We start from the raw sequence: 15,054 nt of genomic DNA, 5'->3' as shown, positions 1-15,054 counted from the left end.
CTAGTTCCTCAACTTTCATATACCCTCTTGTCTGAAACTGATTTGCCTGACAATTCTCCTGTGATTTCTCCTTTTGCTTTACATGAAACCATGTCAGATGCCCTTCCAGGCATAATCTTATATGGTTCTTTATCCCTGGGGATTATAATCTCCTGAGAGCCAAGTACAGGAACAAGGAAAATTAGTGCTGACACTGAGTGTGTGCTCAGATTTCATTATCTTGTATGTCAGACGGTTTCAAGAAACTGAATGAGGATGTAATCACGCTATCAATTAGCAAATCATTAAAAATAAGTTTCAACAGGACTGCTGAAATAAAAGATAACCTAACATTAGAGCTTAAGATAATTCTTAATAACATGAATTTTGCTACGTATGAGAAAGAATTCAAAGACCTGTACGGCACCATTAAAACAACACATTTCCCTTTCCTATCCACGTTCTTGTGTAACATTCCTCAGGCTACAAAACTGAAATAACAAGGACAAGGTCTGCTGGACAAAGCTTAGCCAACTCAGAACTAAACACTGTCTATCAACACATGAGCTCTCGGAAAGGAAGACACCCTCTCGTTGACAGAAGACTTGGTTCCAGTAAGTGCTTGCTTTTATATTCGATACATTTCACAAATATTGTTGAAGTTTATTCCAGGGCTGGGGTTCACTTCAGCAGTAGGACGTGGGTTGCCTATATAATCCATTACGAGTAAGTAACACAGTGCTGGCTGGTGGCACGCCTGGGACCCCAGCTTCACGAGGCTCACGTAGGAGGATCTTGAGTTTGAGCCAATTTGGGCTATACACACACAACAACAACAAAGAAAAATTATAGAGTACTCAGCGTAATTAATTTAAGATTTTAGTTTTAATTTTGGTGTGTGATGTTTTTATTTGTTTCCAATCTTTTAATGAAGTACAAAAATCTGAGCTTTGAGTGAATAGAAAAATTTAAGTTAATAGATGCATATTTAAATTTCCACACACATGTTTATGGCTGAAAGGTATAATAGAGTAATCAAGTTTTAAAAGTTAGGCTAAAACTACATGGAGAAAATAGGTTATATATCCAAGGTGAAGAAAGACTTTGGTGAAATTCCCAACTGTTGAGGGTTTTCACATGGATTTTTAAAAATAAAAAATGTTGAATATCAGTTCATTTTTATATTGAGATTCCACTGGATATATTACAAATGTTTCCTACTCTGCTAGAAAAGTTTTTCTTTATCTTTTTTTCTTTCTTTCTCTCTCTCTCTCTCTCTCTCTCTTTTGTTTTTTTGGGACAGGGTTTCTCTGTGTAGCTTTGACTGTCCTTGACTCACTTTGCACACACTGAACTCACAGAGAGCAGCCTGCCTCTGCCTCCCTAGTTCTGGGATTAAAGGCGTGCACCAACATACCTAGCTTCTGCTAGAAATCTTAACTGTTTGGACTTAGGATAAAAACCTTCTGTGCTAATGTTAAGACTGGTGAGGAGGAGGCCAGGCTGTGTTTAGTTGGTAGAGCTCTTGACTAGTATGTACGAAGGAGCCCTGGGATTGATCCCAGCTGGTTACCATCCTAGTTAGGAAATCTCAGAATTTGGAAAGCAGAAGCAGGAGGATCAGAAGTTCAGGCCATCCTGGGTCACATGCTGAACTTGAGGCCAGCTAGTCGGAGGAGGGGCCTTTGGTGGCCAATGATCTAGAAGCTCCCAGGGTAAACCCTTTCCTCCAGGCTGAAGCTGACCCATGGCATCTTTAAATCTGAGGCTTTACTGGAGAGCAGCCACACTCATTTGTTCATATATTGTCCATGGTGCCTTTTGTACTGTGATGAAAGAGTTAAATAACTGTGTCTGAATCTTAAGACCCACAAAGCCTGAAATATTTAGTATTTGGCTTTTTACCAAGAAACTTTGCCCACACTGGCTGGATTCACTTAATTATATTACAGAATATTCATTGCTATGTTTTAAAGCAAACAGAGAGCCTATAATTCAGAAAAATTGTTTTACATGTCTTAGCAAATGGGCTTTATTTTCCTGATTTTAAAACTATACAGTAAGGATTTAGCTTTGTTACTTTTAACAAGAAGCAAATAGCATTTTTTTTTAAGCAAAATGAAATTAAGGAACTAAAATGAAATTCAGAACAGTATTTACTGGGGAAATGATTAATGAATTGGTTTTGAATTTAAGGTTTTGTTCATCCTGTAGTAGAAAACCATTTAGTGAATGATAACCAGTTAGTGTTCTACGCTAGCAGAGGCTTTAATGAAAAATAGGGTGACATAAAATAGGGAACATGATGGATTTTTAAATAATATATCTGCTCATTCATATGCAAAATTTATGTGTAAGATGGTAACAGTCTAACATATTTATCTGTTAGTGTAAATTTACCAAATCTGTTGGCCAAATATTCATTCATGCTGGTTGCTTATCCCCATGGCAAAATAGTTTAGTTTTATTTACTTATTTATATTTTAATTCTAAAAGTTATCAAGGGTTAACCTTTTTGGTGACACTGTATTTGAAATCCCAATGCATAAGAATGACAAACGCTAACTAGAGATTCCAGCTAACTGCCTCAAAAGCACAAGAGCAATTAAACACTCTCAGTCGTGTGTGTAGCGGCTCTTTCTAGTCTCCGCCCTATTTTTTCCTTCTCCCTCAACAAATTTAACCTCCAATGGCAATTTATTGGCTCTAGGAAAATGAATACAAATATCTTAACACTACCTTTGGCTGGGTAATATATTTCAACTTCGAAACTGCTCTACAATTGCACATTAATCCCCTCTGACTGAACAGAGGGCCAGGAAGAAAGGATTGATCTCCTTTAATGATGAGACCCTGGCATTGCAGTTTTATTTTTCACAACATGGTGCTGCTAAGAATCCCACTGTTATTATGAAAATTTCCCCAGCAAAGAAGCTCCACCACATTGCGGCGATCCATCACGGCGCACCTTGCCCCTGCTCATCAACAAGTCTGAGTGATGAAAAGATCCAATATTACCCTGACAGTGCTTCGTGCGCACCCTCAATCACACATTATTACAGCATCCATATTAATTTCCAGTGACACGCGGCCTAGGCCTGTTCAAATTAGGCAAACCAGCGAGGGGAGTTGATGAAATACCAGCATAACCACAGCTCATTGCGTTCCAATTTGCATGCAAATGGTTTATCAGGAAAATTCCATTCCCAGCAACCAGCAAGTGAAAAACAACTGTAATCTACACTTCAGGGCCACACAGAGCTTAATGAATCGCAGAGAGAAGGGAGTGACAGACCTAGGAGAGGATCGATTTCCACGGGCAGCTGCGATGGCTGGTCCTGGATAGCACCTTGGTGAGCTGGAATTCACAAAAGAAAAAAAAAAAAAAAAAACGCATTATTTTTCATACGCTTAACTACAAAAATGCACAAGTCACCCTTATGTAGAATTGTTTCCAGCCTCCAGATCGCTCATGCAATTTTGTGAAATTTAAAGAATAGAAGTCCAGGTGCTCTCATGACTAGCTTATTAAACATTTATTTTGGATTAGTGCTCTTCTGAACATGTGCCGTTGTGGTGGCTCCAGTCCTAGGCCATAAGCTACAGCAGATGCCTGACCGGCAGCCTCTCATGCAGCAACAAAACAAAATTAAGTGGTAAAGCGTGCTGAAAACAAAATGTGACAACCATCTGCTGACTGCAGCGAATACTATTTTTTTGCTACTTCTTAAAAAGGCAGTTTTGAATGCTGCAGCACAAAGGGTCCACAAAAATGTCAATTTATGATGGAGAAAGGGAAAGCTCTAAGCCAGGGAACATTTAGTGTTTCATCCATCACTAAAAACCAATCAATTGAAAGTTTGAATAAAAATAAAGAAAGGTATCCACAGATAAATGTTTTGGTTAAATGCATTTGACTAAAATATTTTCTTAAAGATTGGAGTGCAGGATTTTTACAAAGTTTCATTAATATTTAATATTTCCATGGTTTGATTTAAAAATATCCTGAGTAGCAAATGAGTTAGAAAAATCAATCTATACTAAGAATAGTTGGTTCATTCTCAAAATGGTTTATAGATGCAGGCACAGTTCCACTGTAATTGGAAAGAGGTTTTGTAAGCTGTTTCTCCGCAAGAGCTACAAGGGCCTGAGGAGCGGAGAGGCCACCGGCTGGCTCTGCAGCTGATGGCCTGGTAAATCCCAGAGTCATAGCTCTGACCACTGAACTTCAGGCCCCGTTCTGAATGGTTTCCTCGGCTGCCCCCCCTTCACCTGGCCAGTTTCTGCCCTGCGCAGGTCCGGGGCTCTTCTCAGTGCAGTCGGCTATTAGGAAGTTTTCTGACCGTTGTTGACGGTTGAAAACACAGTGCTTTTATGAGTTCACTGGATCACTTTAAAACTTACTAGGGCACATCTTCTCTAGTTATGAAATGTCAACTTTTGAAGGGTGCTTAGCAATACTGGCAGTAAAACTTCAGGGGGGTGTGAGCAAGAACCTGCAGAAGCCGAGAGCTCCAGCTCCTCTGCTGGCTCACCGCTCGGCGGATCAAGAAATCACAGGGACTGTGTGGGGAAATGCACTCAGCTGCTTGCCCACCCAGCGCAGCCACTGGTCCCCAGTGTCACAGCGTGGCCCTCTGCTCTGAGCCCCAAGACCATAAAAACATTAAAGCCAATGGCTGGAGAAAGGTGCTTCAGGTCCATCCAGCCTCCAGTCCTGGGCCTCCACCATGGTGGAGTCTGGCAGCCTCTGTACTGCGCTGTACTGCAGGCTGGATGGCGTAAGTTGGACCATATGAATTTGTCATTATCTGCCATTTGAGCTGCAGGAACAACAACTGAATATGACTCAACCTACACACTTCAGTTGCTGACGGACTGAGTCCGGATACCCCACGAGAGCATCAGTGACCTTTAATGAGAGGGGAGAATCCATTTTTGTCGTGTTTTGAGTGCTTGGGATTGAACTCTGAGTATGTTCCACTACTTAGCTGATCCCTCACAGAAAGTATTCATTTTTTAAGTCAGGACACAAATATGACCTGAAGAAGAAAGCAAAGCCAACCTAATGAATAGGCTATGGACACTCTAGGTCCTGAGAAGAAAACAAAATCTGGAATTTAAGAAAACCTGGTGGAATCTGAATCTGATATTCACCAAGAACTGTTAGGGACTTCTGTTTTAAATCAAGACATACTGACAGGTAAAGGGATTATGTGATAGGATGAAAAATCAGGGCGCGGTGAACAGATCTGAACGGAGGCATGGGAGAGGGGGATCCTGCCGACAAGTTTTAGATGTAACTGTAGCTTAGATCTGGGTATCGCATTCTAGAAGGACAGTTTCCTGTGGTGAACGCTCACTGTATTTGTCTGTGGCAAGTTGCTGTGTCACGCTGTGACGGTGGGTCATATGTGGGGGTGGCAGTAAATGTTGCTAGAACAGGTTGCGGCAGTGACAGGAGAGGCTACAGCACCATGCTGGCCCAGGCTCTAACCTTAAACAGCTGTGCTTGCACTAGGAAAAGAAGATACACAGGAATGGGCCTGCAGTGGTGGAAGCAGGCACTGAAGGACTGAACTTTACCTACAGAAAAAAGTGGACCTGGGGAAGAAACTCTTACCTACCAAGCATGAAGAGGAGCAAGTGAGAGACTTGGCTGGTTCAAAAGGGAAAGGTCAAGACGCAGTCCTCAAGGCTTGTGGCAAGTCTTACAAGTAAGTGTTCTCAGTTCCTCAACAGAGTGGCTAGGCCGGGCTCTGCCACAGCTGAAACTGAGCTCTCAGAGGTGCGACACAGAGTCACACAGCACAAGCATCCCTGTGGCTGTCTTGGTGTCACACACACTGCAATACCTGCGACGCTCCTGTGACCATGCACAGAGGAGGAACCTTTGGTGTGTACCTAGCATGCTTTTCTCATGAGCAGGACTCAGAGAAATGAACAATCGCATTTCTTAAAATGCTCACTCCCGAATACATACACATCTCTTGAAGAAGCAGGAACGAAAGATCTAATGACAGAGGCATTACGGTGCTGTCCCAGTCTTCCTGTTGTCACGTCTTAGAAATCTGCTCTCTAATCAAATACTGGCAATGCTGCACACAGTGTTTTGGTTCCACTGGCCATGAAAATGGCTGTTAAATCAGTTTTGATGCCAATTATAGGTTCTTTTTGAAAGATTTCTTACTGACTTTAGTCAGCATACCAGGTTTTTGTTGGAATGTCTTTTGCTTCACTCTAAAAAATCTCTTCCATGTGATTTGGAGAAGACCTTAATTCAATAATATTCCAGCACTGCCTGTTCAGAAGTTTTATATAAGCTTTACACATTAAATGATGAGCAGAATACCAAACCATTTGTACCTGGATCAGTAGCTTTTTTGGGAAAGGCCAATTATCCTTAGGACTTAAACAAAATTTCCCAACTTCTTAATATTATTTAAAAAAATTATGGAGAGATGGCTCAGAGGACCCGGGTTCTGCTCCCAGAGCCTGATGACATCTCACCACCAGAGGACCCGGGTTCTGCTCCCAGAGCCCATAACATCTCACAACCATCTGTGATTCCAGTTCCAGGGGACCTGTCACCATTTTTTGGCTTTCACAGACACTGACACACATGGTGTAAAGACATACATGCAGGTAAAACACTAACCCACACACAAAAATACATCTTAAAAGGGTATTTTCAAATATTATAGTGGAAAAAGCAGTATTTCTGCTCCAAAAGAAGCAATAATGACCTCATTGAGGTGTAGTCAACGCTTGAACTGCCGCTCACCACTCAGTGACGGGGAGGCAGGCTCAGGGTCTTCACGGTGGAAGACACAAGAGCGGGAGGGAAATGCTGGTGCTCTTCCAACCTGGACAGAAAGCCTAGTGGTTACTTTATTTATAGACGCTAATAGCAGCCTGGAGGTTTAGATTCTAATGGTTGTTTCAATGAAATATAGCTATTGAGCACTCAGCAGAAGACAGTCCTAACAGGTGCGCAGTACTGTGCTGTGTATTTATATGCTGTGCAACAGACTCCACCACGCTGTGCATCCAAGGGGAGGCTGGGGCGACAGTAACGGTGGAATAGTGTTGGCTATATAAGACCTGCAAGAGAGCAAGAAAAAAGCAGAATTTCTGGTGCACACTAGATGAAACACAGGTTTTCATGAGATGAAATGAAGGATTTGGGAAGGGGCACCTGATAACTTGTGCCACTTACAGACACAACACGCAGTGCCACTGTAGTAAAATATTACATTACAAACAGTATCTATTGCCAAGGATTAAACACAAACCAGCAGGTGCTAAAATCTGCTTATGTTTTAATACTTCCACCGTCTGCCTCGGGTGGGATGTCTCTAAGCCTCTGAACTATTCAGCATTTTGGCTGAGACAGTGTTTATGTGTTCGGCTCTCTTACTCACCTGGAAGGCTGTGCCACTTGTTCACAGCGAAGAGCCTGTTGGCGGTGACAGTGATGACGGCAGGCATGGCCAAGCCCGGCTGGGTGTTGGCTGCAACATGGGTGACGGGAGAGTTTGAAGGGAACTTTAGGACCATGATGACATCCTGCTGGGCCTGGTCTGTGAACATCAATGGACTCTGCAGGAGGAGATACTGTTGAGTGGACAGACAAGAGCCAAGTAGGAGAAGACACAGGAAGAGAGAGGGCGCGGGAGAAGAGGAGGAAGAGCGCGTTAGAACAGGCTGCGAGTCCACACAGCTCTGCACAGCTGCCTGCTTTCCCACGCACGCGGCGTTAGCGTTCTCCCTCAGCACCCGGAATCCAGCCTCAGGCCTCCAGCGTGCTGACCGCGTGCTCTGCTACCGTGCTACCTTCCCAGCTCGGTCACTCCCGACTGAAGGGGGGTGACTGACCAAAACAGCGTAAAAGTCTGCACCCTTACTGGCTCCGATCCCTGCCTACTACCCCGCCACACTGAAAGATGGTGTGCTTTAGGGTCAAAGCAACCGGGCTGTGTTTATCCAGCTGTGCCACACAGCAATCCTCCCATTGTGATAAAAAAGAAAAAGAACGAGACTAGGCAAATGGCATAAGAGCAAGCTTAAGGTAATTTCCAAAGATAATCAAAAGTAAGTGGCATGAAGACCCTGACAATTAAGATATGATCAAAATAAATATATTTTTAAAGCAAGGGAGCATGACTTTATTATGGTAGCAAACTTATCCACGTAATATCTAAAATGAGTGACCAAGGTGCTTTAAAGCAATGTAGGTGTACTTGTGACACAATGTCTCCACGCCATCCAGCCTGAGCGGGGATAAGAAGAAATGCCTTGATGCTCCTTTTCCTGTTCAGGAACAAAAAAGCCTTTAAAGCTCAGGATACTTCTGACCTGTCCTAAGAAAGTTGGAAAGTAACTGAAAATATGCAAATGCTCTTCCAATAAAAAGCAACAAAATAAATCTGGAAGACAATTAAGGATTTGGATCCTCCCCACCGCCATATGTCATAGCCCAGGACATGTAAGCCTCTACGCTACGCTACGGCCTTTATCTGTCCTTGTGGTCCTCTGCTGCCACGCAGTAACTGCACCGTGCATTTTCTGCAGTTCTCTCCTACAGGCCTATTTTCTAATAGCTGATTAGTATCATTCAGACTTGAAACACTTTGATGAAATGCTCCTGGCTGCTTTCCTGCCTTCATATTTCAAAACACCAGGTATATGTAAATGTGGAAGCACATATATTTAACACATTTATTCAGAACTGCTAATAAAAAATTAAATACATTTGCATTTTTATTATCAGTCCTTTTAAAAAAGTTATTAAGAGTACTTAGAAAAACATATTGCACTAAGATTTCCGATTTGCACTCCTTGCATAAAGGTGTAAATAAAGGCAACTAATAAGCTACCCAGACACCCTTCTGAGCAAGTGGCTAAAAGCCAATCAATATTATGAGTTAACCCTCCCTGGATGCTCATTCAATTAAAGGTGTCAGTAATGCGTCATCCGATGTGGCCTCAATTAAATCCAGCTCTCTGATGGTGTGACGCACAGGGGGATAGCGGCGCAGCAAACCTGACTCGCGGCAGCCTCCGTGGCCTGCTAATTACTGCACCTGGCGTGTATTATGGCCCCTACGTTTACTGCAGCACGAGGTGGCTTTAATTTCCACTATATTCACATGTGGATGTGGTGGGGTGCAGTTGCTTGGGAACTCATCTGAATGTCAGTAAAAACAATCAAGAGAAAGTGGGCCCTTAATTCTAAAAAATACTGATATCAGTATTTTTATATAAAGATCTACTTATATGGTTTTTATAAAATTAGATTTAGAAGATGAGAAACAAAGAAAAATAACGATGTCCTATAAGCAAGCTCTTTAAACACCTAATGAAAAGGAAATAAACACCATTTCAGCATCACAAGCCTTTGTTTTCAATTCTATAGCTTAAAAATATATCCTAAGGTCAATTTATAAACTTAGAGAAAATCAAAGTCTCCCTGACAGAAGTTCCTACATTCTTCTGATACACAGCTCATACTGTAAACATTATTAGGCTTAAATTGAGTAATCTGAATGCCACAGCCTTAAGAAGCACGAGAACGATAACAAAATCACAAAACCACCAAAACTAACCCAACAGAATGGAGCTCACTGGTCTATGCAGAGCTCTTAGGGCCAAGTCCTGGGCACATGGCGAGGAGAAGCCATGTTCCACAGCGAGCAGCAGACAGAACTTGCACAAGTGTCGGCTGCCTTAGAACCAGTGCTCCTCCAGTCAGACTGGCGGATGGACGCTGGGGAGGGGCGCACGCTCTGCCCTGCCGGGCCGTGCCAATGGCAGCAGCTGTAGATCAGCTGAGAACAGAGAGCTCACCCTGGGAGCTTCTGCCAATTTGAGAAAAAAGTAGGAAACAGCCAGCCGAGTCTCATTCAGCCTCTGCAGGTTAATGGAATGCTTTCTGAAAACCGTGGTTTCTTCCTAATGTGACTTTCTTTGCTGCTCACTTACGTGGCAGATTAAAAACGGAATTTTTTCAGGTCTGAAAAGCAGCTCAGGGGACAAAGGCAATCATGGCCTCCACTCTGCAGATCTACCTCCAGGAGCCATGAGGAAGAAACAGTACTGGGCCAGGAGCCCAGCTGTGCAGTGACCCAGGAACAGCTCTGTGGAGCGGCAGAAGAGTTTCTATCAAGCATCACGCGGCAGCCTGGGTCACTTCCACAGCGATCACCAAGACAAATTCCTATGTCCGAGCATAAATCATGCTCTGTTCTTCACGTGCATGCATTATCTTTCAGGGTTCTTACTAAATGTTTGTTCTTTGTGTTTCCCTGGCCCACAGCCGTCACCCTTGACGTTCATTTAAATGTGATCTCATTGGTTTAAAACACTACAGAAATGGTGATACTGGTTTATTATGGCCAATTTACATTACTATAGAAAAAAAGGGAAGAAAAGGGTGCTAAAAGCAAAGAAAGAAAAAGACACAGAAAAAAGGGAGGAGAGAGAAAAGGAGCAGAGGCCAGGCAGCTGGGCACCGCCGTCTCAGGCCGTCTCTGCTGCTCATCTGTCCTTCCACTGTCTGTTCCAACGCTGACGCTCTGCTACAGCATGGAATTTGGATTGATCATAAGTTGTTCATAAGGTTAACACCTAGAGATTTTATATTCTCTCTATTCTAAATCTAGAACAGTAATGAGAAAACTTTTGTAAGGCACATGCAAGAAAAATATAATCAGTTTTTGAAGATATTTTAATCATGAAAATCTTCTGCTTTCTCACCCCCCACACAAACACACACTGAAGACAGTTCAGAACCAGAGGCAGAACAGTCCTGTTTTAGGCTGGCTTTGACAGGTTGGTTTTGGCCAGTGCAGTTTGGCATCTGTGATGTGTGAGTTCAGAGTAGGGATCAAGAAGCCTTACCAGCTCTGTCTTTGGACACTGACCTACCAAGGGGTTACCCATTGTATATTAAACACGAAATAGATGAAAGTCCACACACAGGGAGGAGCTGCCCATCTCAGACCACTCCCAGCGGTCACTTAGCAAAGTATATAAAAAGAGTGTAAGAGTACTGTTCAACAGTCAGAAACAATCAAGCCAGGTCTGTGAATGCCGAACAAGCAAGCACCCATTCCTTCCCCTCCAGGCCTGACCCTTAGTGAACCTGCATCAGGACAATTTCAAACGCTGAAACTAGAAAACATGAAGGGATGCTAAGAATAGACACAGTAACAAAACAAATCCAGAAACTCATGGGATCCAATCAGAAAAAAAAGACAACTGTGGCCCTTTGAACCTTGCACCAAAGACCATGATCGATGAAATCCAAGTACCGGAGCTGAGGTTACCTTCTCAAGGCTGCACGGAGAATGTGCTAGTGTTCGCTGCTTGTGAGCAGGCTGCACTATACGGGAGGACCAGGTAGAGACCCTCATGTGTGGTGAAAGACTGGTGTGGGAAGCGAGAGTGAACTGGAGAGGAGTGCAGAGAAGAGTGTGGACCAGCACTCACCGCCTGCATGGCTGAGCCTCGAGGAGGGTGCGGCTCTGTCAGCAGCTGAGAAGGCGTTTGTCCAAAACTTCGGATCTGAGCTTCCACAGCCTGGAAGGAACACAGGAAAGTCTGAGGGTTAAGAGCGGATTACAATGGCCACCCAAAATGTCACTTCACACTTGCTGCTAGTGTCATGTCCTAGGCACTTGCCCAGGGCACGGACGGTGAGGTCGCCTGCAGGACTGTGGGGGTTTCTAAAAGCTGAAGCCTTTCTCATCTTGCTCAGGGACACGAAGCAGAAAGAGGCCCCTACAGTGAGAAGGCACTGTCCTTTGCCCCACTGTTATTTAGCAGGGGCTAAATAAAATAACAGAGTAAAAGTCATAGACTTGGTCCAGCATGAGGCAGGGCAGCCAGGACCAACAGCATGTGCATATGCACATCTGGGAACGCGTGTGCGTGGTCAAACGTATCTTATCCTGTTCTTACTGTACACTTGGCACAGATGACCACTTCCCAGGACCCTCAGCATGGGAGAAGAGCCCTGCCCAGAGCTAAAGCTATCTGGCGACTTTGTTTCCTTGTTTATGGCTGTCTCCTCTCATGAGAAAATAGTCCCTATGAGAAAGGCCCTGAGCATCTACCCTGGATCTCTAGCCTGAGTGAATGAATAAATGCTCAAGGACTTGTGAAAAGAGAGAAAGCCAGAATACACGGGGTCCCCGGATAGCAGCAAAGCAGCCATTCTTAACTCCAAGACTGAAAGCCAGAGAAGCCCCTCAAATGTGTAAGAAAGTCCATGTGCTCCTCCTCGTAAATGCTGTGACTGCAATCCGTGAGTAGATCTTCAGAATTGTATGCTATCTAGATGCTTCATGCTGTAAACACCAGATCACAAACAAGGAAATTTAACCATTATCCAAAACTACTTTGAAGCTTTAGTTTGGCCCTTGTAGAACAATGAAAGCATTTATTCCTTTATGCACTCAGTGATCAGGACATGTAACAGACATCGTTTCACTGGGCCCATTTCTCCCTCCCTCCCTTTCCTCCTTCCTTGCAACAGGGTCTCACGAAGAGGCCCGGCTGGCCTCGAACTCACGATCCTTCTACTTTAGCCTTTCAAGTGCTGAATCATGGGTATGCACCACGCATATCTGACCTTCCGCTTAGGTCTTCTGCTTCTGACCTACTGGAATATATTCCTGGCACAGGAAGAAGGGTGAATGTAATTGGAAAGTTGAATAATACTTTGAAACAATCAGTCTAGCAAGCTAAGGCTTTGAAACCTGCAGAGGATGAACAACCTTGACAGCATCTCTGTGAGAAAGTTGAGAGGCAGAGCCACCTAGGCAACGTTCAAGTTCTGCACCTGTACATAGAGCAACGATGTGATCTAAGGTTAAGTTTCCTAACCTGCGTCTAAACGTTCTCTCCCACAAACTAACAACGTAGGTTAAGTGATGCCTGTACAAAAGCCAGGGCCAGGTGCTTTGCATAAATTAGACTCTTAATATGGAGTCAACACATAGTCCCTGGGGACAGGCACCAACTACTTATTTAGAATTTACTTTCTCTGGAAACTGTTCTAAGCCACTGATTTTGTTATAGCATTTAACTTTTAAATTTTACCATTAGATTATTGTGTTGGTGTTATAGGGAAGGAAACAGAAGGAAAGCTTGGCTATCGTGCTTAAGGTAATTAAATGGTCAGTCAAAAACTGTAGCTAAGAAGATTTACTTTAGGTCAGCCTGTCAGCCCATCAGCAGCCATCTCCTCATCTGTTAGGCACAATGTATGCTGTCAGGGCTAAGCATGAGAAAAATGTGCGTATATAAACTTTATGAACTATCTTTATTATGATGCATCATTGCAATGAGCAAAGTGAATACAGTAATAGAACAGTCTAATGAGGCATGGATTGGTTCTGATGTGTCCAAACTTCTGCCACTGTCACAGGGCCTGGTGCCCTGCACTCGCCGCCCGCTGTCTGACTTTGAGCAAAGAGATTAGTCTCTGTTCTCCTTCTAGAAGAAAGAGAGGGGCCGTCGCAGCATCTCGCCCACCCCTCGCTCACAGCGCTGTCTGTAAAACTACAGATGACGTGGATGTGCTCAGGGTTGTGCTTAGCCCATCCCGCTACGAAGCACTAATCAAGTGCAACTGCTGTTACTAAGGCTGGGACTGTGCGCACTCACTCCAGCTGAAGCAGGAAAGGAGAAACACCGCGGGCCTTTGTGAAGGCCCGTGACGGTGGCCGGCATTCCAGAAAATTGAAATATGGCTTACATTCCGCAGTGTATTTTGGGGCTAAAAGTCCACAGATAGAGAATATGGTCTTTTCAGAGGTTAGAGAACAATCGGGAACCTTAATCCTGTGGAAGCTACGTGACAGAAGAAAGGGATGAGTGGGAGAAGTACATCCTAGAGCGTCAGTAGGTGCAGAGACTGGTGACTTTGAGCAACGTGAAAAGACAAAAGCTCCTCCCTGTCTTTTTGTGATGGACTGCAGTCTCAGGCAACAGGAAAGCTGTGAACAGAGTAGGGGTTTCTGTTGCATGGAACCAGTTTGACAGGACAAAGACAGTAACTTCTGTCAAGCTCATGGCACCTGTAGTCCAATACGCAAAAGAAAGGCCAAGCTGGGCTCTGAGGCGAGCGACGGCAGGTGTTGATTTGGGTGTCATCCATCCAGAGTCTCCTGTCTTGGATCTTCCCCTCCCCCTCTCTCTGAGATCTCACAGGAAACCTCAATGCACAGAAAGGGTATGGGGTGGAGAGGGCAGTGGTCCACAGGGATCATGTGAAAGCTCTCACTGGTTAAGCCCTAGGAAGAAACATGAAGGCACACACGAAGGGACCCACGGATAAACTCTGAGGAATGATCACACTGGAAATTCTGTCAAAGGGAGGAGGAAGGCAGCAAGGATGTGGGTAGAGGGTGGGTAGGAGGGAAAGTAGTGGATGGGAGCATGGATGGCATCCCCAAAAGAACATGAGTGTGACAGAAGAAGCTTCTGGGGACACCACTGGGAAATCATGCAATCAGGTCACCTTCTGCCTGGGAGGGATTACCATGAGCCTAAAAGTAGGCAGCAGCATTCCCTGGCCTGCAGGGGTCTCAGCTGCAGAAAAAGGAGAAAATGAGCTGAACACAGATTCAGGATTGCTTCTTGACTGTAGCTGTGAATTCTCAACATCCTGCTGCCATGACCTCCCCACCAGGATACTAAGACAGAGATGCTAAAGCACCATGACCCCACACCATATACAACTTCAATACAGATGTAACTCTGCTCTTCTGGAGGAGCAACACATGTTCTTTTTTTAAAATTTTATTTTATTTATTTATTACAATTTGTTACTTTGTATTCCAGCTGTAGTTCCCTCCCTCGTCTCCTCTCAGTTCCACGCACCCTCCTTCTTCTCCCCCTATGTCCCTCCTCTAGTTCATTGATAGGGGAGGACCTCCTCCCTTCTACCTGACCCTAGCCTATCAGGTCTCATGAGGAATAGCTGCATCACCTTCTTCTGTGGCCTGGGAAGGCTGCTCCCCACCCAGGAGGAGGTGATCAAAGAGCCAGCCACTGAGTTCATGT

The 15,054-nt window shown here is 44.2% G+C and overlaps 1 protein-coding gene across 3 annotated transcripts in view; it reads right to left on the bottom strand.

Annotated features, from left to right (window-relative positions):
* Lrba (LPS responsive beige-like anchor protein) overlaps window positions 1-15,054 on the bottom strand; it is a 495,461-nt gene that overhangs the window by 33,556 nt on the left and 446,851 nt on the right. For 2 of the 3 annotated variants that reach the window (XM_060378522.1, XM_060378524.1), the window contains 3 exons: window positions 11,473-11,562; window positions 7,404-7,596; window positions 3,275-3,337 (listed from right to left, as the gene is read on the bottom strand). In XM_060378522.1, the coding sequence (XP_060234505.1) occupies window positions 3,275-3,337; window positions 7,404-7,596; window positions 11,473-11,562 (346 nt within the window). The remainder of the gene's footprint in view (window positions 1-3,274; window positions 3,338-7,403; window positions 7,597-11,472; window positions 11,563-15,054) is intronic. The other variant, XM_060378523.1, reaches the window with a different exon arrangement.

Source organism: Meriones unguiculatus, chromosome 2 (genome assembly GCF_030254825.1).
Source record: "Meriones unguiculatus strain TT.TT164.6M chromosome 2, Bangor_MerUng_6.1, whole genome shotgun sequence".
Classification (NCBI taxonomy): domain Eukaryota; kingdom Metazoa; phylum Chordata; class Mammalia; order Rodentia; family Muridae; genus Meriones; species Meriones unguiculatus.
The sequence above is the reverse complement of the archived record's forward strand: the minus strand, read 5'-3'. Positions and strand labels throughout refer to the sequence as shown.